Source organism: Arachis hypogaea, chromosome 13, assembly GCF_003086295.3.
Source record: "Arachis hypogaea cultivar Tifrunner chromosome 13, arahy.Tifrunner.gnm2.J5K5, whole genome shotgun sequence".
Classification (NCBI taxonomy): Eukaryota; Viridiplantae; Streptophyta; class Magnoliopsida; order Fabales; family Fabaceae; genus Arachis; species Arachis hypogaea.
In genome coordinates, this window is record NC_092048.1 from 145,026,662 (window position 1) to 145,053,953 (window position 27,292).

The 27,292-nt window shown below is 36.4% G+C and overlaps 3 protein-coding genes and 1 long non-coding RNA gene across 6 annotated transcripts; 2 read left to right on the forward strand and 2 right to left on the reverse strand.

Moving 5' to 3' along the window:
- Positions 1 to 2,088, forward strand: LOC140178043 (uncharacterized). Its single transcript, XM_072212972.1, has one exon. It carries the CDS (start codon positions 539 to 541, stop codon positions 1,880 to 1,882), a length of 1,344 nt encoding a protein of 447 aa, XP_072069073.1. The 5' UTR covers positions 1 to 538; the 3' UTR covers positions 1,883 to 2,088.
- A 3,946-nt stretch (positions 2,089 to 6,034) lies between these two features.
- Positions 6,035 to 27,147, reverse strand: LOC112792657 (disease resistance protein RUN1). 2 transcript variants are annotated; one of them, XM_072212973.1, is made up of 7 exons: positions 27,008 to 27,147; positions 9,932 to 10,446; positions 8,649 to 9,762; positions 8,284 to 8,562; positions 7,406 to 8,182; positions 6,810 to 7,326; positions 6,035 to 6,452 (listed from the first exon to the last, which is right to left on the reverse strand). In XM_072212973.1, exons 2-6 carry the CDS (start codon positions 10,426 to 10,428, stop codon positions 6,859 to 6,861), a joined length of 3,135 nt encoding a protein of 1,044 aa, XP_072069074.1. In that variant the 5' UTR covers positions 10,429 to 10,446; positions 27,008 to 27,147; the 3' UTR covers positions 6,035 to 6,452; positions 6,810 to 6,858. The 2 variants fall into 2 exon arrangements, with proteins under 2 accessions (XP_072069074.1, XP_025691759.1); XM_025835974.3 differs by lacking the exon at positions 27,008 to 27,147 and having other exon boundaries at positions 6,035 to 6,624; positions 9,932 to 10,646.
- Positions 11,607 to 13,477, forward strand: LOC140178044 (uncharacterized). Its single transcript, XR_011870120.1, has 2 exons — positions 11,607 to 12,306; positions 12,819 to 13,477. It is a non-coding gene; the product is annotated as an uncharacterized lncRNA (long non-coding RNA).
- LOC112792658 (disease resistance protein Roq1) lies at positions 21,031 to 25,519 on the reverse strand. Of its 2 annotated transcripts, none has more exons than XM_029297340.2 (6): positions 24,854 to 25,519; positions 23,579 to 24,750; positions 23,214 to 23,492; positions 22,342 to 23,112; positions 21,750 to 22,251; positions 21,031 to 21,374 (listed from the first exon to the last, which is right to left on the reverse strand). In XM_029297340.2, the coding sequence occupies exons 2-5, from the start codon at positions 24,599 to 24,601 to the stop codon at positions 21,799 to 21,801; spliced, it is 2,526 nt and encodes an 841-aa protein (XP_029153173.1). In that variant the 5' UTR covers positions 24,602 to 24,750; positions 24,854 to 25,519; the 3' UTR covers positions 21,031 to 21,374; positions 21,750 to 21,798. The 2 variants fall into 2 exon arrangements, with proteins under 2 accessions (XP_029153173.1, XP_029153172.1); XM_029297339.2 differs by having other exon boundaries at positions 23,579 to 24,689; positions 24,854 to 25,518.
- Positions 27,148 to 27,292: the final 145 nt, after the last annotated feature.

Here is a 27,292-nt window from a genome sequence, read left to right on the forward strand (position 1 = left end):
ACTGTTTAAAATTTTCTCAAAATATTTTTAAATTTTTTATTTTTAAAAATTGAAGAAAAAAAATAAAAAGAAAGAAAGGAAAAGTAAAATTAGCTGAGAAATTTTCTGCTTTCTTTGCACACGAGTGCTTGTGAGTTTCAATCCCACCCCAGTCAGCCACATCAACTAGTTTCACTTTCTCAGGAAAAATCCAACTTTCCGCGAAAATCATTGTTGTTACCACACTCAGCGCCGCAGCTCCTTCTATTTGGATTCCTCCTCCGAAGCTCCACTAGGTAAGCCACCACCGCCATCATGTTGCTCCTCTCCATTTCAGAGACAATCAATCGTTCATTTGCTAGGTTAAAATTCTGAATTCGAAACCAATCAAAATTCAAGCGAGTTGCGCTATTTTCCCGTTCTCGATGCAATCAGAATCGATACACGACAAGGTTTTGGTGCTTGACGAAGCCGAACAAGAAGAAGAAGGAGGCAGCATCACCAACACCAACTTCACCGCCGTGACCGTTACCGTTACCGTAATCGGGATTGGTTTGAGATGATTCCTCCTCGACGGAAGAAATGGACAGAAGCGGAGGAGAAAACCCTAATCGACAAGTATGGCGAGATGGTCGGTGACGGCACGCTCGCGAAGATGAGAACTCGCGAGAAGAAGTTCAAACCAATCGCCTGTCACGTCAACACGATCCACCACCTCCGCGACCCTGTCGCGTTCCCTTGGCAGTGGTCCTGGAAGGACGTGTCCACAAAAGTGCAGAACATGCGCCACCAGTACCTCCTTGTTAAGCAGAAGATCAAGAAGCCTGAGTTCTCCGGGTCGGAGAACGGCTCTTCTCACGGTGGGGATTGTGATGGTGATTTTGATTGGGTGGAGGGACTCACGCATTGGTCTAATTTTCTGAGGTACAAGGATGTGTTTGGGGATGTCCCACTTGGTGTTGGTGGTCATGGTAGTGGTGGTGATTTGATGGCGGTCGTTGACGGGGATCGAGATCACGATCATGATCACGGAGATGGGTTTATTGATGGTAGTGGTGGTGGTGGGGGTGGGGAAATGGATATAGTTGAGTTTGAGCAGATTGGTCACGGTGAGGATGGGGATTTTGGGGCTGCTATGGACAATGAAGTGATGGGTTTGGGGTTTGAGTATGATGTTGAGGAAGGGGAGGAGAATTGTAATGGGAGTGGTGGCAGTCGGGCGAGGGATGATGTGGAGAACGGGTATGTGTGTGAAAATGGGGAATTGACGGGGTTGAATTTGAAGAAGAAGAGGAAGGTGGTTAAGGGGATGGAAAAGAAGGCATGGAGGTTTCTAGCTAACCAGCTGAGACAGTTGAGGGAAATGGAGGCTCGATTCGAGCAGCGTGAGATGGATAGAGAAAGGGAGAGACAAAGGAGGGAGAACGTCCGAGTGGAGCTTGATAAGCAGTGGGAGAAGAGACTGGAGGAGAGGGAGAAGGATAGGATGAAGGCAAGGAGGCAGTGGATGCCTAAGTGGGAAGCTATGGAGAAGGAGAATGAAGAGATGGAAAGGAAAAGAAGAGATGAAGAGTTGATTCGTGAGAGGGAACGGGAAGAGAGAATGAATTGCAGGAGGCTAGAATGGAAGAAGAGGGTTGATGAGATGCTAAATCAGCACCGAGCAGAGATGGGCCAAATGCAAACCCGAATACTTCATGAGCAACAAAACCTTACTAGCCAGTTACTTGGTATATTCTCTCAATGGACTGCTCAACCTGCTGGTTTATCTGATCATACTAGTGCTAGCAACCATTATCTTTCACAAATGATGCAAAATTTGCATCATGTGAACGGAATGGTTCATGGTGACACCAGGGTTGAGGGAGACAATCAAGAAGATCAATTCATTGTTGATGGATGATGCATTCCCCCACATTTTGTGTATCTGCACTCTGATGTCCAAGGATCATTTCATTTACAAGAGGAGACATAAAATTGCACATAACTGTCGAACGCATTCTTAACTGTACTTATGTATCTCTTCAGTTAGGTATGATTGTACACTCTGTCTAGTTTTAAACATTTTTGATGTAACTATCTCTATATATATAATAATGCATTTTGTTCCTTGTTTCTTCCTTACTGAATTATGAAACTTGAGTTGTAAAAGTCACATTCTTTTTACCTAATATATCTCATCAATGCTTCTATGATTCTATCCACACTATATAAACCGGGAATTCACTAACTTGTCCATTGAAGGATGAATGTTATAAGGAATTTAATTTACAATCTAACTCATTTGTTTTTTCTAAGAATACTCTATACCCTGTAGTGCGATATCATCTATATGATGCTTGCAATGAATTGAAAAAATTCCTATCTTGCTTTCTTACCAAGTGTTCTGTACAAGTCACTGAAGTCAGTTCTGGTATTCCTGTGTGCTTGATAGTAGTGAAAGTTTGAAGGTTAGATAGAGGAAAGTTGAGAGATGTATCTAAGCTTATAGTTACTCCATTTTCACTTGGTTGATTGAGTGTATCAAGAGTCAAACTATTCAGAAAAGCTTTGTTGTTAGGTGAAGACACACCCATGCATATCTATTATTATGCCACTTCTTATTTCTGTATTTTTTTGCTGTTGTTTTAGCTATTATGTATAATAAATATCATTTGCACATTTATTTTATTATAATTAATGGGAGGAATAGATCTTCTACTGAGGTGTGTTGTCAACAAAGCTAATAATAATATTGATAAAGTTGTGCACATTACATGAGTCCTCTTGAATCATGATTCATGATGTCTTGTTGGAAACTTGAGTTAACTAATGATTATTCTGGTAACAATAGTGTTGTCATATTCTTGCATTGCACCCATTGGGTCAGACTTCGATCAGCTCCATTGACAGGCATCAACCAATTATTGCACCACTTGAATTTCCACTATTTCTTTTTCAGTAGAAAAACCACCATTGTGAGCATTAAAGCCTTGAATATCAGACAGAAACTTACCAAAAATAGAAACCCTTGAATCATAATATTCACCTGCAGTCTAAAAAAAAAAAATCCCATTAAACGCTCCCGTGTCTTTTGACCAAATCAGATCTTCATTCTCCCCAGCTTATTAATACCGAATAGATAATAAGTTAATAACACAAAATTATTATATTTAATTTAATATTTATAATTTTATATTATATAATATTTATAGTTATATATTTATTAAATTTAAATTGTTTATTTATTTTGGTAATAATTAAAAAATATAAAATAAAAAAATTGTAGGTTACTTTTTGCTGATTTTTACTTCTAAATATCTTTTATTTGCAAATTTCTGGCAATGAATATAACTATTTGGATTGAACTCAACTCTTAGTAATATTAATGTAGTGAATGTGGAAAATAATCAGGAAATAAAATATTCATCAAATATTCACCTTTGAATGAAAAATTAGTTCAAATTTGATCTAACGATAAAACTTCCTTATTTTACCTTCTAAAGTAAAATCCTACGGTAAACAAATTGGTCCAATAGTTTATTGGCATAATGAAAATCAATTGAGAAGGAACAAAGGAACAAAGGCATAAGAAGAAAAAGAAAAAAGACTTGTTGAACTTGTTTCCAAAAATAATTTGCTCACATAACATTTTTTTTCTTATTCTAAAACAAAAGTCAAATTTTATTTTCTGCAGCTGAGGCTTAGCTCAACTGGTAACACTATGCGCCTCTTAATATGCTGCACCCGGGTTCAAATCTTGGTGAGTACACCAAGTATTGATTATGAACCCTTAAAATGTGTGTGGGTGAGTGTGTAGTGTGGGTGAGTTGTGATACCTAAGATTGGGGGTTGTCCAATCCTCTTGACCAAAAAAAAAAAAAATTTTATTTTCTAAAATTGGAAAAACTCATTAATGAGAAAAAAACTTCAAGAAAATTAATTAATTGACAGCCCGAATTCGTTGAAGATTATCAAATCAATTTTTTATTTTTTTTACACAGATATCATTGTTTAGTACTTTGAAATTGTAACGATGAACCGGTGCAAGCAATTCTTTCCAATTGCAAATTGGAACCGAATCATTAAGACGTGAAAATTTATTCCACACAAGTGGACAGAAGATGGTAATAAAAATAAGGTGGGTACTCCCATGAAGATATTATAATTGTCTTCATGTGATGATTTTTCTTTTTGACCCTTAGATAATGGAATGTAGGGTTAGATTTTGATATGTTATAAAAGTGTTGTTTTTATTTGAAGTGTGGCCAAATCAATAAATCACACTTTTATACAAAGCATCTTCATAAAAAGATGTTTTTTGCATCTTCATTTGAGTAGCTCCCAATAAAAATTGCCTTTTCAAACAAGTTTGCTCAGCAAGAGACAGCTGAAAAAGGAAAGTAATTTTTCATTTGTTCAAGATATCTGAATAAAACACCAAAATAAGCAAGTTATTTGTAATAACCGAGTTTTATCAACTTGCACTAAAAGTTTAAAATAGCACACACTATTATTAGTAGCAATAAAAGCACATAACCCTCCCAAATCACGTAGCCAATCAGTCAAATTTAATTCAAAGATTTTCTAAGTTAATACAAAGATATTAATTAGAAGAGTAGAACCGATTTCTGTAATTATAAAGATCTCAGTATATTAAATTAAACCTTTTAATATTGTGCACAACTACAAACTCTAATCAACACTATACAATACAAGTTTTTATATAAATAACCTTTAATCATGCCACTATGAATACCTATTCAAATTCAAAATTGCAACATCTCTTTCTCTCTTGAGCCATGGCAGGACAAAGTTCTGATGCTTGTCCTTCTGAGTCCTCTAGCATCTCTGGCACCTCCCAAGGGATTGATAACAACACAAGGGACAATGATCTAGCTTCTGAACCGGACCAAGCCTCAAATTCCAATAATAATATGGAAAGGATGTTGGATTTTGTGAAGCTCTCCAACAATGATGTTTCATCGATTCGTTGTTCTTCCAACGTGAAAGAGCTCGATTTTTTCAACACCGGGAAGAGGGTGATGGGATCATCGTCAACTTGGACTAATAATAATGTTGACGAAGGAAAAGATGAAAACACTGAAGAAAAAGAAAGGACTTCAGAGCCGAAAACTTTCTCTTGCAATTTTTGCAAGAGAGAGTTCTCGTCCTCTCAAGCCCTTGGCGGGCACCAAAATGCCCACAAACAAGAGCGTGCGATAGCGAAACGTCGCCAAGGGATGGACACGGGTGCTTTTGGTCACCCTCACTTTCCATATTACCCTTACCATAGCTTTTCCACACCATCTTTATATGGGTCCTATAATAGGACACTTGGGGTAAGAGTCGAATCCATGATTCACAAACCTTCTTATCCTTGGTCTGCTGCTCTTAGGTTTGGTCGTAATCATAATTGGTCAACGCAGGGGATTCTTGGTTCATCATCATCATTAACACTTGATAGGTTAAGTATTGAGGGTTTGCAACCAAATAATGAAGTAGGCGGGGTTAGTGGAATTCAAGCAAGTTCTTCAAATTTGAGAAAAGAAGATGATAATGGTGGTAATGGAACTACTTCCCAACTAGGAGATTCTTCTACCGACAATGTTGCTACAAGTCTCACTCGCCATGCAAAGGATGATCCCAAGCCAGATAATGAACCCTCTAGTTCTGAGTCTCCGGGGCTTGATTTGTCACTTAAGCTTTAAGTTTGAACTTTCATTCATATTAATGATGTAGTTTATTCTTTTTTTTGTCTGTATATTTCATCTTAACGCGTTATCAATAATGCTATTACTAGTTTATTTTTCATGTGATCATTTTAGTATAAACGCTAATGTGCATTACACCTTTTTCGTCCTATCTTATTATCTTTTTCATTCATAAGCATTTTCATTTAATAATAGTTTAACTGGATAATCAAAAAATCTTATGCAAAGTTTGCAACTGCTTCACTTGCACAAGGTCCTGTGAAGCATATTGAAATCTTTACAATAAGTAAGCTCACAGATATGCAAGTACTGCTAGAAGCATAGCAATCATAATTCATAAGTTCATAACTGATACAACAATGTTACCAAAAAAGTTGGTTTTCCATGGATAATTGATAATTGCAACAACATATATAATACTCTCCTGCCTCACAGAGTTTACTATATCACATTCACGTTTCTCAGTCTCCTATTTTTTTTTTTTTTATTTGGTAATAGAAGTCAAACAAGAGTCACATTTCTCAGTCTCAACTTACTGATAACATCAAGTGGAGGCAAATATAGAAATAAAGACAATGACCACTAAAAATGTCTCTACACATAAATAAAGAACGCTACTTTATTTTGAAACATGGATATCACCATTTACATCAAATTTTCCAAGAAAGGCAAGTGCATTTCAGCAACATGGTAGCATGAACACCAACAAGATCTTCTCTGATGAGTTCCAGTTACTCATATTAATTATGAATCACCCTCAACATATCTCAATCCTCTTCTCTGCAACAAGGACATAGATTAGACAATTTCACCCAAGCTTCATACTCGAATAACATAGCAGCATAGAGTGACAATAACAGTAACAACAGCAGAAATATAGAACATGGGTGTTGTACTCCAGCAGAATCCACTGGAAGCTTAGTCAGTGTTTGGTTGGAATGGAAAAATAGCGCTGATAAGAAAAGAAAAATAGAGAAGTTGTAGATAAACCGTTTATATTTCAAAATGACATACAGACCCTGAAGAAAAAAAAATTATTACGTGAATGGGAAAAGAAAGAAGAAAAACGATGTTTAATTTGGTGATGTGAATGTCAAAGGTTGGAAAAGATTGGACATTGAGACGATGAAAGAATACCTGAGAATTGGGCAATATTCAAACCAAATCAATATCTTCCAGAGTTGGGTTACTCCAAATCCTGGTTCAGTACCACACGCATTCCCCACTTCTTCACTTCCAAACGCTCATTATCGACATAGCTTTGGTAATCTACTTTGAATTCAAAGCGGGATCCATCAAGATCATGCTGCTTTCCATCCTGAATGAGTAGTTGGCGAGAAAAATAGAATAGGCAGAGCTGAACCAATTCACCCCTCACCTCCTCCTCCTTTTTAGGCCAAAAGATACTGTACACGAGGTTGCCTTTTCCTGTTTGGTCGTAAAAGTAGAGGTTAATGGAAATGGTTCTATCCAATTGAACAGCAATCTGGGCACAAAGGGCAATGCCAATCCAATTGTTGTCATTGGCATTCGGAAATGATTCTATCCACATTGAATTATCCGCCCCCTTATTCTGATGCTTAAACCACCTTGGAATTGGAACTCCACTCCCTGGTATTACAATAGCAAGGAAACCAGTGGATTCATTGTGTACCTGTAACCACAAAACACAAACAACCCTAATCATTTGATAAACAAGAGCAGCAATAATGGCAACAACAATACGCACGCACCTTAATGTACTCTCTCATCCATGAACTTCCCATTCCACTCAACCTTTCCTTCTCTACTATTTTCGGGCAGTTCAACATCCTCCATTCTCCCCATTTCACAAGTTTTGTTCGCTCTGCCGCTGGATAGGGTAATGGTAATGGTAATGGGAACTCATCTACATACATTAGCCGTTTGCAGTTATCTAACTCCAACACTCTCAGTCTGGGAAGCTTGTTTATGAAATCAGGTACTCTAACTATATTGTTTCCCGTGAAATATAAGAACTCTAAATAATGTAAGGATGATATGGCCTCAGGGATAGTATGCAGATTACAATAACTTAGGTCAAGATAATACACGCAGCTTAAGCGAGCCACAGAAAGCCTCCACAGATGGAACGCATGGTTGTATCTACTTTTAGAAGAATTGAAGAAATGGAATGGTAACCTAAGCTTAAGCCTTTTAAAAGTGGACCATACTGTCGATTGGCATTGGATACTACTCTCACTTCCATTTTCCAACTCTTTCCCACCAAATAATCTTGAGCACCCGCTCAGATTAACGTATTTTAGTGAAGATATACCAAATATAGTGATGGGAAAACTCATTAAACTTGTGCACCCACTCAAATCTAACACAAGAAGTTTTCTTAGGTCTCCAGTTGATGGATGTATGTGCTTAAGCTTTCTACATCCTCTAAGGAACAGCCGCTCAAGATTTGGAGCCTGGCTAAGGTTTGGAGGCTTCACAAGATTTTCGGAGTCAGAGAGATTCAATTCCTTCAAATTGTCCAGACACTGTTGCACAGTTAGAAAAAACAAACATCATTAATTACACTTTCACTTATTTGTTTGATAACTTCAAAATAAGTGAAGCTTATTTTATTTATTAGTAGTACCATTGTGCCATCCCATAGTTGCTTGATGTTGCTGTTTTGCAAGACTAATTTCGAAAGCTTGGATAGCTTACAACATGATGAAAAATACGTAAACGGATACTCTTCCCACTCAAGATATCGCAATTCGCTAGAAATGCTATTAAAACTTCCAGAAAAACTAACTTTTTTTATTTTGAGAAATTCAAGTCGTCTCATTCTTGATAATGTTTCTGCTCTTAATGTCATATTTCTTTCTTCATATGATCCCTCCAATTGCACGGCCTTAACATCATCAGTTACCTAAATACAAAAAAGCCACAAAAATATTAGATTACTTCAATTACCTATTAACTCTATAAAATTGAAAAAATTTTAAAACTGTATACCGTATTTCCAAACATAATACGTTGAAAATCCTCTTTGCTCCATATCCTACTCCACTTCCATGGCTCATTTGGAGCACTTTGCCGAACTATTCTCATGCCTAACTCTCGCAACAGGTCATGCATTCTAATATCGCCACATTCATCAATTGTTATTAATGATTTATCCGTAAGTACACTTATTCCAATCTTTGGATGAAGACCACGACAGTACAACATGTCTTCCACAATCCATTTAGGTTCGTGGTTAAAGAAACAAGCAATGTCCAAAAATATTTCCTTTTCGAGGGGTTCCAATCCATCAAAACTAAGTTGAAGCACATCTGCGATTTCCTTCTTTGGATTATTTTTCAGTCTATCTAGGGCACTTCTCCATACAGAGATATCTCGACTGCGTAGATATGACCCCAAAACTTTAATTGCCAAGGGAAGGCCTTGAGCATATTTAAGTGCAAGATCCGTCAACTTTTTGTACTCTCTGCTAATCTCGTCACGACTCATAATTATATTATCATCAAAAGCTTTTTCACAAAACAATTGATGAGCTTCATCCTCATTCAAGAGTTGAACTTTGTATGTTTCATCTAGCCCAAAAGAGTTCAAGACATGTTGATCTCTAGAAGTTACTACAATTCTGCTTCCTGGACATAGACAATCACGAGTCACGCCAAGGTTCTCTAACTGTTCAACTTCATCGGCATTATCTAGAACAATCAGAGCCTTTTGACAGCGTAGCATAGTTTTTATCAAACTCTCAGCCTGGTAATGATTGTATATATCTTGGATCTCTCCATTTGTAATTTGACAAACAAGTTGCTTTTGTAGAGAAAGTAGACCACCTCCACGAAAAACTTTGCTTATATCGTCAACAAAAGAATGAGCACCAAATTTATGAAGGTTTCTACCATACACGACCCTAGCAAGTGTTGACTTTCCTATCCCACCCATGCCACAAACGCCTACAACCCGAACTTCATTATCGGAGTTGAAATCAATCAGGTTTTCCAATTCTTCCACACGAGATTGCATCCCAACCAACCCATCCACACTTACCGAATTGCAACCTAATTTGCTTCTCACCCTTTTAACAATTTTTTCAATCTCTCCATTCTCCTGCCTAAAAGAACAAAGAGAAAATGAACTTGTAAGCTCATTTTCTTATATAAGACAACCGAAAACAAGGAGAAAACGAGAGCAATACAAGGTGATTTTGTTTAATCAACTTATTCATGTATAGATAATCTATTTGACAAAGATAGTAATGGAATTTAGGAAAGATTACTTACTTATTTTGTATATCCCAACCAGAGAGATTAGAGACTTGCAGCAGAGATTCCCTCCATTGTTGCACCATATTTGAGTTATCTTTGAATCTTTCTTCATGCTCAGCCAACGCTTTCCCATAGTTTCCGGTCTGTTTACGCACCTCAGACGGACTAACATCATAGAAAATAGGCAACAGATTTGATTCTGTTATCGTATTGCTGCAATCAAGCATCTTAGCGAGTTCCTGCAAGCACCATGAAGAAGTAGCATAGTTCTTAGAGAAGATGACAATGAGAACCTGAGATCCTTCAATTGCTTGTACCAGCTCAGTGGAGATGTGCTGTCCTTGCATCAGATTCCTATCGTCCCTGAATGCAACTATTCCGTTTTTACGGAAAGCGGCAAAGAGATGATCAGCGAAGGTGTTGCGTACGTCCTCACCTCTGAAGCTCACAAACACGTCATATTTGGGTCTTGTGCTACTTGATGCCATGCTTTGGATGCTCCTGCACTCCATTGATGACTTGGAAGCTCACTTTTGTAAATGAAAATGAGTGAAGAGTGTGAGTGTGTAAGAGAGTCTATGCAGAGAAGAAACATATAAAACAGCTCTCAACGCGTCTCATGTTCTGAGAAGTTGCGTTGAAACTCCTTCTTGGAGGAAGCATCTACCTTTGAAGGCCAAGTCTATTTTATTTTATTTGTTAATTTAATTTGTGTTTTTCCATTAACTTTATGTATTAATTATTCCTGTGGGGTATATAATGTTTAAAGTATAATCTTTTTGCAAAAGCAAATGGGAACGGGGAAGCTGCAAGGGTTGGTATGTTTATACAATAATTAACCAGCTTTTTTCAATGAATTCATTTAATTAATAAGCATCTTTAGTGTGATAACAACACTCCTAAAAACCTACACAAATTTAAATAGTCTTTCATATAGAAAGAGAACAGAATTTTGGAAGTAACATATCATTTCTTCATAATCATGATAAAGCATCATTTAAGAGTTGCAGTGTCAAAGCTTAATTAGAGGACGGCAACATTAAACTAGAATCAGAATGATCTTTTGATTCCAAGTACTGATTAAAATAGAAACCAATTGCAAACAATTAAATTAAAAAAAGGATAAAAAGAGGGGCATAATTATATATTTTTTACTTTTTGTTATCTTAAAAATTATTCCAATGCATTTATTCTAAGAAAAAGAAAATCATGAAGTTAAATATTTTCCTAAACTGAATTAGAAATGACAAGCATAGGTATCTTAGAAAAACTAGTAAACCAAGTTTGTTGATTGTAAATGTTAGTAGACCAAAATATATTAGCTTTGTTAGCTTCGAGTTTGACACACTCTCATTATTGTACCTTGGAAAGAAAAAGTCAATTTGATACTGAAATTATCATGATGAACTGTTGTTACAAACTATCTGTTAGTTCTTTCTTAGCTTATGGCGATTACAAAAGGAAAGATCAAAGACACACCTTAAGGAATTGTGAATAAGTTCATAGGTGCCATTATGGCATTATCAAAATAGAAAATTTTTAATAACATCACAGTTTGATGGGGAAAAAAAAATATTATCCATTAAAGAAACAATAATTGTAATGAAAGAAAAGGAAAGCACGTGGAGACACATGCCTCCACTTAAATTTACTTTCCCTCCCCCCCCCCCTTCCAAAGGTTCCTTGAAGACCCCATCCCCCCTTCCTTCCTTCATTTTCTTTTTATTTCTTTTCAATAACAAAACCTAAAACCTTCTCTTCCTCTTTCCTTCCTTCTTATTCATCTCTTTCATCTTCTCATCTCTTCATCTTACAATTACACACTATCATTAAACCCACTTCTTTCATTTTACTTCCTTCTCCTTTTCTACTCTATTTCATTCATTCAAATTTCACTTATGACAACCCTAAATTATGGAATCCAAATTAATAAGTAAAAAAAGTGTTCAACTTTTGAGTTTGTTATTATTGAGGTTTCGAGGTAACTCTTTCGAGGTAGTTTGGAGGAGGGAGGAGTTGTTACACCATCGTTGAGCAACTGCCACCGTTGAGGTTGCTAGAACCCCTGCCTGCCTGCTTCGCGTTCTACCCTTGTTCTGCTCTGCTGGGGGCTGAGCCCTGCCTCTTCCCTGTTCATTAGAGCTTGTGGTGTTGTTGTGTGAGTCACTGCCAGAGGAGAGGAACGGCCACTTGTGTCCTTCACTGTCGACGTTGGAAAGGGTCACCGGAGCTGCTGATGAGCCATCCCCTTATTTCCTTTGTGAGAATTGAAGTTGCTGTTACCTCCCTGGTCCAAATTTCGTGCTCTTTCATTCCATTCTACTTCAACCTTCCTCACCTTTTATCTTGGCACTTTGGGTTTAGTTTCTTCGGTCCCTTGTGACCAATTTGTGAGTAGGCTTTACATTTTTAATTGTTTGACTTTACGTCTATAATTATTTTGATATATGTTGCTTTGCACTTAGTTATACTTACAAAAATTACTATCAAAGGATTTTAAATTGGTTTTAATAATCAATTTATTAGAACTAAATATTTATTCTTGTTAAGCTCATTTTAATATGCACATGAGACTATATATTTTTATGAGACTATATATACGTTTGAAGAAGTTTTATATTATTTTAAAATATTTGATTTTACTCGAATATGTATTTTTGAAGCATTGAGGTATTTGTTGGTATTCACTTATTTTGAAATTGTGAAATATGATTGAAATGCTTTAAGATTGAGAAAATATGATTGAATATGATTTAGATGAAAAAATATTATTTGATTTGATTTGATACCTCATGTTTGAAAGACCGAAGAATTTGTTATATTCGAAATTATATGTTTTGAATTGGTTTGGGAGGCTCGTATTAGAAAACCGTAGTTAACGGCGATTATGACTTTAACCTAGATACATCTGATTCAGACCTCAACTAGCAGGGGCGTTGCTACCCTAACGTGTAGGCTACACGTTAGATCTGTTATTCCGTACAGACACACGAGAGGAAAAGGCTACCCTTAGAGTTGGAGCCGCCCAAGTTTGAACTATTTGATTTGATTTCTGTATGAGAACTCCCTTATTAATTTACTTATTCATATAATTTATTATTTTCTAACGAAAATTGTTTTTATAATAATGTTTATATGATCTCATATGAATTATAGATGTACTGTCTAGTCATTGGGTTGCAAAACTCACTCCGTTTTTCTAAAAATATTTTTCAAGAATAAATATTTGATTATGTGAGCCTTTCTATTTAAGAGTAATGATCTGCAATGGATATCTATTCTTTGTTGAGTTCTTAGACGTCATTTGCTCCATATATATGGAGCAGGCAAGATCCATCCATATGTAATTATTCATTTTAGAAACTGTAAATTTATCAAAAATGTTTGTAACCTTCTTATTTATCTTATATTTGAATTTGTTAGGCTTGCTAGGGGACTATTTTTCTGAGCTCCAGTCATGGCTCATTTTGGGATGTGACACTTTTGGCCACCCAACACTCTGTACCATAAAGCATAACCAGTTTGATAGCAGTGCGATAGAATTTACCTTTAAGATATAAAGACACTTTTTTGTCATATATAAAACCAGACGAACTCTGCCATTTTGACCAACCTACTTGGATCCTATGATTTACATCATGTTTAATCTCTCTATTATCCTGTATAATGCACCTAAGATACTTAAAAATTTTAACCTTTTTTAGGATATTTTCTCTAATCTTCACTTATGTATTAGAGTTTTTCCTTTGGCGGCCGAACTTACATTCCATATATTCCGTCTTGCTATGGCTTTTGCGCAGACCATACACTTCTAGAGCTTCTCTCCATAAATCCAACTTTTTATTTAGGAATTCCCTTGACTCTCTCATAAGGACGATATCATCAGCAAAAAGCATGCACCATGGCACAGGCTCTTGGATATACTCTATGAGTACTTTCAAGAATAATGTGAAAGGATTTGGATCCTCTAAAGTTTGAATTTTATTTTAAAAAGTAAAGTGTGATCTTCTATCATTGAATAGTTTTTCTTTTATAGTTATTCTTAGTCCTACATATGAAATAAATGGTGAGAGATCACACTTTACTCTCTAAAGTGAAATTTAAACTTTAGATGATCCAAATTCAATGTGAAAATGTATGAAGTTAGGGAAGATCCCAGTGTAATCTTAAACCAATAGAAAATTCCTCTATCACACTACCATGAGTCTTCACACTAGTTGTTGCCACATCATACATGTCTTTAATTGCACAAATCTATGTGATTCTTATTTTCTTCCTTTTCAAAACCTTCCATAAGACCTCTATTGACAACCTATCGTACGCTTTTTTCAAATCAATAAAACTATATGTAAATCCCTTTTATTACTATGATACCTCTCTATCATTCTTCTTAACAGGTATGCAGCTTCAGTGGTAGATCTGTCTGGTATAAAACCAAATTGATTTTATGTTACTTGTGTCTCTTGCTGTCTCAGTTTCCATTCTATCACACTTTCCCAAAACTTCATGGTATGGCTCATGAGATTGGTTCCTCTATAGTTTTTGCAACTCTGTATATCCCTATTATTCTTGTAGATAGGTACCAAAATGCTCTTTATCCACTCATCTGGCATTTTATTTAACCTTAAAATTTTATTAAACAGCTTGGCTAACCATCTGATGTCTTTCTCTTTAAGACTCTTTCAAACTTCAATCGGAATATTATTGAATCTTACTATCCTGCCATTTTCATCTGCTTTAGAGCCTCTTTTACCTCGAAGTCTCGAATCCTTCGATAGTAGTTGAAGTTTTAATCTTCTTCCTTCGTCCACAACCGACCAAGGCTCGGAAGAGTCTTCTGTCCTTCATTAAATAACTCTTTGCGATTATATATATATATATATATATATATATATATAGATATATTCTCCTTCTTTCATCCTTAAAGACTGGTAGAGATGCTCGTATGCTCTTGTTCTTGCTTCACTTACCGTTATTTTTGTCTCTTTTTTAGCCGCTTTATATTTTTCCAATTATTTGCATTACGGCACAAAGACCATTCTTTAAAGCACTTTCTTTTTACTTTTATCTTTTTTTATACACTCGCATTCCACCATCAGGACTCTTTGTCTCTTAGTCGTATCCCTCTAGATTCACCAAAACTTTCTTTTGTTATTTTTCTAATAACTTCTGCCATCTCCCTACACATCTTCTTCGTGCTTCCATCCCCTTCTTACTTTGCCTCTTCTCCTACTCGTTTTAGGAAGCTTCTTTGTTCGTCACCTTTCATCCGTGACCACCTCGTCCTTCGATTCTTCGTATGATGTCTTTTCCTTAACTTTTGTTCGACGCAAAAATCCATAATGAGCATCCTATGTTGTGTTGTTAAACTCTCTCTCAGAATAATTTTATAATTAATGCAAAATTTTCGACTGACTCTCCTCAACAAAAAAAGTCAATTTGAGAGCTTGTCATGTCACTCCTATAGGTTATAAGTTGTTCGTCTTTCTTTTAAAACATGTGTTTGCGATGAGAAGGTTAAAGGTTGAGAAAAAGTCAAAAGTAGTTTTACCTTCGGTATTGACCACCCCAAAACCATGGTCTCTGTGAATACTTCCATACCCAGTCACTTCTCTTTCAACATGGCAATTTAAATCACCTTCTAAAAAAAATCTTATCTCTTGAGGGTATGTCTTGGACCAAACTCTCTAGATCTTCACAAAACCTTATTTTGTGTTGCTCGTCTGAACCCACTTGAGATGCATAGGCGCTAATCACATGAAAAGTACCTCATTCCACCACAAGTTTCATAGAGATGATCCGATCACCCACCCTTTTGACATCCACTATGTTCTTCTTCCACTACTTATCTACGATAATACCTAGCTTATTCCTATTATTCACATTTCCTGTATACCAAAGTTTGAATCCAAAGATATCCAACTACCTAGCCTTTACGCTGACCCATTTTGTTTTTTGTAGGCATATGATGTTAATCTTCCTCCTTGTCATGGTATTCACCACCCTTCCATAGATTTTCCTGTTAGAGTATCTATGTTCCATGTCCAAAATCTCAACCTTCTGTCGCTCCAGCCTTTACTTTTACTTTCTTCTCTGTGAACTAGCTTATTTACCCTCGTCCATTTACGAAAACGCGGGAATCCTTACTCATTTAACACTACATCCAGGCACTGATGCAGCGGCTCTTGCTCATTTGATAATGTATGCGAGCCATACAATGCGTTACTTTTGAACAATGACATAGCTTTAGCGCAATAACATCTTTGATCCATATCATGAAGATTCGACTAGGTTTTTATGTTGGCTGTCGAAGGCCTAACATAACCCTCCTCTTTTATCCGAGTTTGAGACTGGCTATATAATACAGATGTAGCATAAGCGGAGTTAGCATTACCATTAGCGTAAATCATCAAATTATGCCAACCTTTTATTTCTCGTAAATTGACTTTTCTTTCTTTAGAGGATACTTTCTCACCCATCCCCCTCCCCCCTTTCTCTTTAATTGCTATACACATAAAAAGTCTATTTATATTAAGGCTGCTTAAACTTTCATGACAGTGGAATTTTGGGGTCCAGTGGTCCAATAATGCAGTAAATTTTAGAAGTCTTTTGTGATGTCTCATGGTTCAATCGAAAAAGTTATAGTTTTTCCACCACATTCTTGTTTGAGAAGGTCTTGTGAAACTAAAACGCATCATTGTCACTTCTACTTATATTTCATTTAAAATATACTTATTTATTCACAAGCCCCACTAATTAATATTTAACTGGCTAATTGTGTTTACACATGAGTTTGCAAGGTCCTATGGTAAATTAGTTCTACTTCTCTAATTAATATCTTTGTATTAAATTAGAAAATCTTTGAATTAAACCTGACTGATTGGCTATGTGATTTGGGAGGGTTATGTGCTTTTATTGCTACTTTGATTTTACTAATAGCATGTGCTATTTTAACTTTTAAGCTTTTAGTGCAAGTTGATAAAACTTAGTTATTACAAATAACTTGCTTCACTTACACAAGGTCCTGTGAAAGCATATGGAAATCTTTACATTACGTAAGGTCACATATATGCAAGTACTGCTAGAAGCAAAGCAATCATAACTGATACAACAAAGCAACCAAAAACGTTGGTTTTCCATGGAGAGTTGATAATTGCAACAACATATATCTCTATTGCCTCACTGAGTTAAATGATCCTGAAGCCCCCTTGACTTTATTACATTCACATTTCTCAGTCTCCTTGTTTTTTGTTCATAAAAGTCAAACAAAAGTCTCAACTTACTAAAGACATAAAGTGAAAGCAAATATGGAAATAAATGCAATGACAACTAAATATGTTTCTACACATAAAAGAAGAATGCTACTTTGAAAACATGGATATCACCATACCTCAAAATTTCCAACAAAACCAAGCCTCTTTCAGCAGCATGGTAGCATGAACACTAACAAGTTCTTTGATTAGTTCATTATGAATCACCCTCAACATCTCAATCATCTTCTCTGCAACAAAGGCATAGATTACACAATTTCAGCCAAGCTTCATACCCAAATAACATAGAAGAGTAACAGTAACAGTAACAGTAACAGTAGCAGAAATATAGGACATTGGAAGAAAAGCCTCCTGTTTCCACTCCACCTTGCAGAATCCACTGGAAGCCTAGTTAATACAGAGATATGAGTCTGCGTTTGGTTTGGAATGAAAAAACAGGGATGATTTAAAAAAAAAAATACAAAAGTTCCAAATGAACGTTTTTACTTAAACCACATAGACCCTGAAGAAAAACTATAGTGAGATAACATGTGAATAGAAAAAGAAAACGGAAAATCGATGTTTAATTTGGTATTGGAAAAGATTGGACATAGAGATGATGAAGTGAAAGAATACCGATGAGTTGGGAAATAATCAAAGCAGTTCTCTGTCAGAAGTGGGTTCTTTCCAAACCCTGGTTGAGTACCATACGCATCCCCCACTTCTTCACTTCCAAATGCAGACTCTTGGGGCCTTTGAATTCAAAGTGGGAACCATCAAGATCATGCTGCCATACAGAGCTAATGAGTTTTTGGCGAGGATAATAGAATAGGCAGTGAATGAATCCCTCTCTCCAATATGAAAGTAGATATCAATGCAGTGGTACTGTGGATGAGTGGAAGTAGTAGGTGGATTATGTTGAACGACAAGCTCAACAGAATGGACAAGCCAATCCAGTTGTTGTCATTGGCATTCGAAAATGACTTTATCCTTATTGAATTAACCCCCGCCCTCATTCAAAAATGTCTAGGCTCTGTAAATAGTGTAAGGATGCAATGGCCTCAGGGATCCTATCCAGATTACAAAAACTTAGATTGAGACTATACAGGCAGCTTAAAGGAGCCAAAGAAAGCCTCCACAGACGAAACACATCATTATATCTTTTAGAAGAATTGAAGAATTGAAAATGGTAAGCTAAGATTTAGCCTTTTAAAGGTGGACCATATTGTCGATTGGTATATAGTATGCAATTTCATTCCCAAAATAAACTAGCAAAAAACAAAAGGAAAATGATACCAAATCTCTATTTCGAACTTTCATGACAGTGGAATTTTGGGGTCCAGTGGTCCAATAATGCAGTAAATTTTAGAAGTCTCTTGTGAAGTCTCATGGTTCAATCGGAAAAGTTATTGTTTTTCAAATTTCGACCACATTCTTGTTTGCGAAGATCTTGTGATAACTAAAGCCCAACATTGTCACTTCCACTTATGCTTCATTTAAAATACACTTATTTATTCACAAGCCCCATTAATAAATATTTAACTGGCTAATTGTGTTTAAACATGGATATCGCCATTTACCCCAAATTTTTTCTATTCTAACAAAGAAAGCCAAGCCTCTTTCAGCAACAAGGTAGTATGAACACCAACAAGTTCTCCTTTGATGAGTTCGAATTACTCATATTATCAATCACCTTCTCTGCCACAAAGAGATAGATTAGGCAATTTCCGCCAAGCTTCAAGCTTCATACTCAAATAACACAATGCAGCATGGAGTGACAATAACAGTAACAATAACAGAAAGCCTCCTGTGTTGTACTCCAGCAGAAGCCACTGGAAGCCTAGTGTACGTTTGGTTTGGAATGGAAAATAGCGCTGATAAGAAAAGAAAAATAGAGAAGTTCTAGATAAACCGTTTTTTTTTTATTATTTCAAAATGAAATAGACCTGAAGAAAAATGATTATGTGAATGGGAAAAGAAAACATAAAAACGATGTTTAATTTGGTGATGTTAATGTCAAAGGTTAGAAAAGACTAATCTTTTTGCAAAACCAGAGGCTGTGTGACTCAGGAGAATCATGTGCGTGCTTTCATTGCTACTGTTTACTGATAGTGTGTGCTATTTTAAGCTTTTACTGTTTGTTGATAAAACTCAGTAAATTTTAGAAGTCTTTTGTGATGTCTCATGGTTCAAAAGGAAAATAACCTTTAATCATGCCACTATCAATACATATTTCAATTCAAAATTGCAACATCTCTTTCTCTCTTGAGCCATGGCAGCACAAAGTTCGGATGCTTGTCCTTCTGAATCCTCTTTCATCGATTCTTTGTTCTTCCAACGTGAAAGAGCTCGATTTTTTCAACACCGGGAAGAGGATGATGGGATCATCGTCAACTTGGACTAATAATAATGTTGACGAAGGAAAAGATGAAAACACTGAAGAAAAAGAAAGGACTTCAGAGCCGAAAACTTTATCTTGCAATTTTTGCAAGAGAGAGTTCTCGTCCTCTCAAGCCCTTGGCGGGCACCAAAATGCCCACAAACAAGAGCATGCGATAGCGAAACGTCGCCAAGGGATGGACACGGCTGCTTTTGGTCACCCTCACTTTCCATATTACCCTTACCATAGCTTTTCCACACCAGCTTTATACGGGTCCTATAATAGGACACTTGGGGTAAGAGTCGAATCCATGATTCACAAACCTTCTTATCCTTGGTCTGCTGCTCTTAGGTTTGGTCGTAATCATAATTGGTCAACGCAGGGGATTCTTGGTTCATCATCATCATTAACACTTGATAGGTTAAGTATTGAGAGTTTGCAACCAAATAATGAAGTAGGCGGGGTTAGTGGAATTCAAGCAAGTTCTTCAAATTTGAGAAAAGAAGATGATAATGGTGGTAATGGAACTACTTCCCAACTAGGAGATTCTTCTACCGACAATGTTGCTACAAGTCTCACTCGCCATGCAAAGGATGATCAGGATCCCAAGCCAGATAATGAACCCTCTAGTTTTGAGTCTCCGGGGCTTGATTTTTCACTTAAGCTTTAAGTTTGAACTTTAATTCATATTAATTATGTAGTTTATTCTTTTTTTGTCTGTATACTTCATCTTAACTTTTAGTTCATGCATTATCGATAATACTACTACTAGTTTATTTTTTATGTGATCATTTTAGTATATTGACAATATCATAGATTAAACGGTAATATATATAGGTGAATTCGATCCTACCCTTTCTAAAATAAAGGGTAAATTACCCCTTGTGACATATACAGTGATTATTCATAAATTATTTTTCTATCAGAACTCCAAGATTTACGTTATCTTCTCTGTTCTTTTCAATTGACGTGATGTTTCTCTTGAAACTTGATAGTAGTATTATTTTCATAATTCCCACCAAAAACCATAATTCCTCTCAAATCCAATCACAATTTCCAATTAATTAAGTTAGGGTTTTGAACTTGTTCATATGCATTCAGCTCTCTCCTTACTAAGATTTTTTTCCTAGTATTTTTCTTAAAATTCAGTCGGATCAACAATAATACTCCTCTTCAGATAACCAACCCTCATAGCCTTGTATCTATATAACAAACACAAATAAAAAACTATATAACAAACACAAATCAAAATATTAGTTAGTCATAAAAATAATGAGTCAATAATTATCATTTTAGGATTTTTATTATTTGAGTAATGATTGAAAAATAATTTAAGAGCAATTAAAGAGAAAAAATAAAAAATAAAATACCTTGGTGTCTTCTTTCACGCACCAATTACCATCATTTTTAACTAATATATCACAAATTTCTATCAATTTTTTAGCTCTCTCGTTTTTAGGATTTTCTAGCGATCGTACTAGAGATAGCAATTAAATTTGATGATTTTATTCGAACTTTGGAACTCTAGTTGAAAGATAATTTATCAATAATCACTGTATATGCCACAAGGGTAGAGTTCACCATATATATACGGTATCAATGCTAAAATATAGAAATAAAGACAATGACCACTGAAAATGTCTCTACACATAAATAAAGAGCGCTACTTTATTTTGAAACATGGATATCACCATTCACATCAAATTTTCCATAAAAGGCAAGTGCATTTTAGCAACATGGTAGCATGAACACCAACAAGTTCTTCTCTGATGAGTTCCAGTTACTCATATTAATATGAATCACCCTCAACATATCTCAATCCTCTTCTCTGCAACAAGGAAATGGATTAGACAATTTCAGCCAAGCTTCAAGCTTCATACTCGAATAACATAGCAGCATAGAGTGACGATAACAGTAACAATAACAGAAATGTAGAACATGGGAAGAAAAACATCCTGAGTTGTACTCCAGCAGAATTCACTGGAAGCCTAGTGTGTGTTTGGTTTGGAATGGAAAAATAGCGCTGATAATAAAAGAAAAATAGAGAAGTTGTAGATAAACCGTTTATATTCAAAATGACATACAGACTCTGAAGAAAAATTATTACGTGAATGGGAAAAGAAAAGAGAAAAACGATGTTTAATTTGGTGATGTGAATGTCAAAGGTTGGAAAAGATTGGACATTGAGACGATGAAAGAATACCTCTGAGTTGGGCAATAATCAAACTAAATCAATATCTTCCACAGTTGGGTTACTCCATATCCTGGTTCAGTACCACACGCATTCCACATTTCTTCACTTCCACATAGCTGTGGTAATCTACTTCGAATTTAAAGTGGGATCCATGAAGATCATGCTGCTTTCCATCCAGAGTGAGTAGTTGGCGAGAAAAATAGAATAGGCAGAGCTGAACCAATTCACCCCTCACCTCCTCCTCCTTTTGAAGCAAAACAACAATGTGATTGAAATTGACTTTTCCTGTTTGGTCGTAAAAGCAGAGCTCAATGAAGATGCGTGGTGCAAACTGAACAACAATCTCGGCCCAAAGGGCAATGCCAATCCAATTGTTGTCATTGGCATTAGGAAATGATTCTATCCACATTGAATTATCCGCCCCCTTATTCTGATGCTTAAACCACCTTGGAATTGGACCTCCACTCCCTGGTATTACAATAGAAAGTCTACCAGTGGATTCATTGTGTACCTGTAACCACAAAACACAGACAACCCTAATCATTAGATGCATACCCCGTAAACAAGAGCAGCAATAATGGCAACAACAATACACACGCACCTTAATGTACTCTCTTATCCATGAACTACCCATTCCACTCAACCTTTCCTTCTCTACTATTTTCGGGCAGCTGAACATACTCAATTCTATCATTTTCACAAGTTCTGTTCGCTCTGCCGCTGGATAGGGTAATGGCAATGGGAACTCATCTACATACATTAGCCGTTTGCAGTTGTCTAACTTCAACACTCTCAGTCTGGGAAGCTTGTTTATGAAATCAGGTACTCTAACTATATTGTTTCCCATGAAAACTAACATCTCTAAATAATGTAAGGATGATATGGCCTCAGGGATAGTATGCAGATTACAATAACTTAGGTCAAGATAATACACGCAGCTTAAGCGAGCGACAGAAAGCCTCCACATATGGAAGACATGGTTGTATCTACTTTTAAAAGAATTGAAGAAATGGAATGGTAACCTAGGCTTAAGCCTTTTAAAAGTGGACCATACTGTGGATTGGCATTGGATACTACTCTCACTTCCATTCTCCAACTCTTTCCCACCAAATAATCTTGAGCACCCGCTCAGATTTACCTCTTCTAGTGAAGATATACCGAATACAGTGACGGGAAAACTCGTTAAACTTGTGCACCCACTCAAATCTAACACAACAAGTTTTCTTAGGTCTCCGGTTGATGGATGTATGTGCTTAAGCTTTCTACATCTTCTAACGAACAGCAACTCAAGATTTGGAGCCTGGCTAAGGTTTCGAATCTTCACAAGATTCTCAGAGTCAGAGAGATCCAATTTCTTCAAATTATCCAGACACTGTTGCACAATTAGAAAAAACGAACATCATTAATTACACTTTCACTTATTTGTTTTATAACTTCAAAATAACTTAAGCTTATTTTATTTATTAGTAGTACCATTGTGCCATCCCATATTTGCTTGATGTTGCTCCTTCGCAAGACTAATTTCGAAAGCTTGGATAGCTTACAACATGATGGAAAATCCGTATACGGATAATATTTCCACTCGAGATATCGCAGTTCGCTAGAAATGCTATTAAAACTTCCAAAAAAACTAACATTTTGTATTTGGAGAAATTCAAGTCGTTTCATTCTTGATAATATTTCTGCTCTTAATGTCATATTTCTTCCTTGGTATGGTTCCATCAATTGCATGGCTTTAACATCATCAATTACCTAAATAAAAAAAAGTCACAAAAATATTAGATTACTTCAGTTACCTATTAACTCTATAAAATTGAAAAATTTTTAAAATTGCATACCGTATTTCCAAACATAATACGTTGAAAATCCTCTTTGCACCATATCCTACTCCACTTCCAAGGCTCATTTGGAGCACTTTGCCGAACTATTCTCATGCCTAACTCTTGCAACAGGTCATGCATTCTAATATAGCCTTCATCAATTGTTATTAATGATTTATCGATGAGGACACTTATTCCAATCTTTGGATGAAGACCCCGACAGTACCACAAGTCTTCCACAAACCATTTATGTTGGTAGTCAAAGAAACAAGCAATGTCCAAAAATATTTCCTTTTCGAGGGGTTCCAATCCATCAAAACTAAGTTGAAGCACATCTGCGATTTCCTTCTTTGGATTATCTTTCAGTCTATCCAAGGCACTTCTCCATACAGAGATATCTCGACCGCGTAGATATGACCCCAAAACTTTAATTGCCAAGGGAAGGCCTTGAGCATATTCAAGTGCAAGATCCGTCAACTTTTTGTACTCTCTGCTAATCTCGTCACAACTCATAGTTATATTATCATCAAAAGCTTTTTCACAAAACAATTGATGAGCTTCATCGTCATTCAAGAGTTGAACTTTGTATGTTTGATCAAGCCCAAAAGAGTTCAAGACATGTTGATCTCTAGAAGTTACTACAATTCTGCTTCCTGGACATAGACAATCACGAGTCACGCCAAGGTTCTCTAACGGTTCAACTTCATCGGCATTATCTAGAACAATCAGAGCCTTTTGACAACGTAGTCTAGTTTTCATCAAACTCTTAGCTTCGTAATGATTGTATATATCTTGGATCTCTCCATTTGTAATTTGACAAACAAGTTGCTTTTGTAGAGAAAGTAGACCACCTTCACGAAAAACTTTGCTTATATCATCAACAAAACAATGAGCACCAAATTTATGAAGGTTTCTACCATACACGACCCTAGCAAGTGTTGACTTTCCTATCCCACCCATGCCACAAACGCCTACAACCCGAACTTCATTATCGGAGTTGAAATCAATCAGGTTTTCCAATTGTTCCACACGAGATTGCATCCCAACCAACCCATCCACACCTAACAAATTGCAACCTAATTTGCTTCGAACCCTTTTAACAATTTTTTCAATCTCTCCATTCTCCTGCCTGAAAGAATAAAGTGAAAATGAACTTGTAAGCTCATTTTCTTATATAAGAATAAGACAACCTAAAACAAAGAGCAAAACAAGGTGATTTTGTTTAATCAACTTATTCATGTATAGATAATCTATTTACAAAGATAGTACTGGAATTTAGGAAAGATTACTTACTTATTTTGTATATCCCAACCAGAGAGATTGGCGACTTGCAGCAGAGATTCCCTCCATTGTTGCACCATCTTTGAGTTATGTTTGAATCTTTCTTCATGCTCAGCCAACGCTTTCCCATAGTCTCCGGTCTGTTTACGCACCTCAGACGGACTCACATCGTAGAAAATAGGCAACAGATTTGGTTCTGTTATCGTATTGCTGCAATCAAGCATCTTAGCGAGTTCCTGCAAGCACCATGAAGAGGTAGCATAGTTCTTAGAGAAGATGACAATGAGAACCTGAGATCCTTCAATTGCTTGCACCAGCTCAGTGGAGATGTGTTGTCCTTGCATCAGATTCCTATCGTCCCTGAATGCAAGTATTCCGTTTCTACGGAAAGCGGCAAAGAGATGATCAGCGAAGGTGTTGCGTACGTCCTCACCTCTGAAGCTCACAAACACGTCATATTTGGGTCTTGTGCTACTTGATGCCATGCTTTGGATGCTCTTGCACTCCATTGATGACTTAGAAGCTCACTTTTGTAAATGAAAACAAAGGTAAGAAGTTGAGGTGAAGAGTGTGACTGTGTAAGAGAGTCTATGCAGAGAAGAAGCATATAAAAGAGCTCTCAACGCGTCTCATGTTCTGAGAAGTTGGGTTGAAACTCCTTCTTGGAGGAAGCATCATAGAAGTAATCTACCTTTGAAGGACAATCAATTTATATTCTGCTTGACTCCATTAACAAACTAAGTCTATTTTATTTGTTAATTTAATTTGTGTTTTTTCATTAACTCTTTGTATTAATTATTCCTGTGGGGTAAAATGTTTAAAGTATAATCACCTAATGAGAACTGGGTTGGTATGTTTATACAATAATTAACCAGCTTTTCTGACAAAAAAAAACGTAATGAAAACTTTGGGACCACTTCATGATTAAAATAAGTAAATTGTGGCAAACTTTCTTTGAAGTTGAAATCGGCAAATTACGCCTACCTTCTATTTGCCATGTATTTTGTCTGCTTTCTTTAGAGGATAATTTTAATTTCGCTCTCCCCCTCTCCAAAAACATTAAAAAAAAGAAGCAAATTTGATAAAGTAGTGGTATATACTGTCATAATCATGATAAAGCATCATTTAAGAGTTGCAGTGACAAAGCTAAATTAGAGGATGGCAACATTAAACTAGAATCAGAATGATCTTTTGATTCCAAGTACTGATTAAAATAGAAACCAATTGCAAATAATTAAATTAAAAAAAAAGGATAAAAAGAGGGGCATAATTATATATTTTTTACTTTTTGTTATCTTAAAAATTATTCCAATGCATTTTTTCTAAGAAAAAGAAAATAATGAAGTTAAATATTTTCCTAAACTGAATTAGAAATGACAAGGATAGGTATCTTAGAAAAACTAGTAAACCAAGTTTGTTGATTGTAAATGTTAGTAGACCAAAATATATTAGCTTTGTTAGCTTCGAGTTTGACACACTCTCATTATTGTACCTTGGAAAGAAAAAGTCAATTTGATACTGAAATTATCATGATGAACTGTTGTTACAAACTATCTGTTAGTTCTTTCTTAGCTTATGGCGATTACAAAAGGAAAGATCAAAGACACACCTTAAGGAATTGTGAATAAGTTCATAGGTGCCATTATCAAAATAATTTTTTTTTATTAAGATCACAGTTTGATGGGGAAAAAAAATATTATCCAATAAAGAAACAGTATTGTTGAATAATATAGAAAGGAAGAACTGAGAAGTGGCAATGCACTGCTTACAAAAAGCATGAGAAAATGTTACATGCAATCCTTTCCATGGCTTGTGGAACCAGTTCTTAATTGTTCATCCTAGATTTCCTATTATAGTTTCAGCTGAGACAAAGTAATTTCCTATATGACACACACTTCTCACTCACTCTCACTCTCTGAAACCACAAAGAAGGAAAGACAAGAGAGAGAAAGAAACAGAGGGAGAGGGAGAACGCAAGAAGATAGGAAGAAGAGAAGAAAAGAGGAGGGAGGAGAGAGACCGAACGGCACGGCTTGGTCCCGCCGTCACCATTGCCATCGTCGTCGCGTCGTTGGCACAGGGGGGAGAGAGAGACAAGATGAGCCCGCACGAGAGAGAGAGAGAGAGAGAGAGAGAGAGAGAGAGAGAGAGAGAATGGAGCTGTACCGTCGTCATCGCCGCATACCGTCCTGCCTTTGGAGCCAATTCGAACCTTCGAGTCACTCCGTTGCCATCACCATCGTCGTTGCAGCGGTAGGCATGAGGGCCGAATAGGGAAAAATAGGTAGCGTGGAGGAGGGAGGAGTTGCTACGCCATCGTTGAGCAACTGCCACCGCTGGAGCTTGCCGTTGAGGTTGCTAGAGCCCCTGCCTGCCTGCTTCGCGTTCTACCTTTGCTCTGCTTCGCTGGGGGCTGAGCCCTGCCTCTCCCCTGCTCATCAGAGCTTGTGG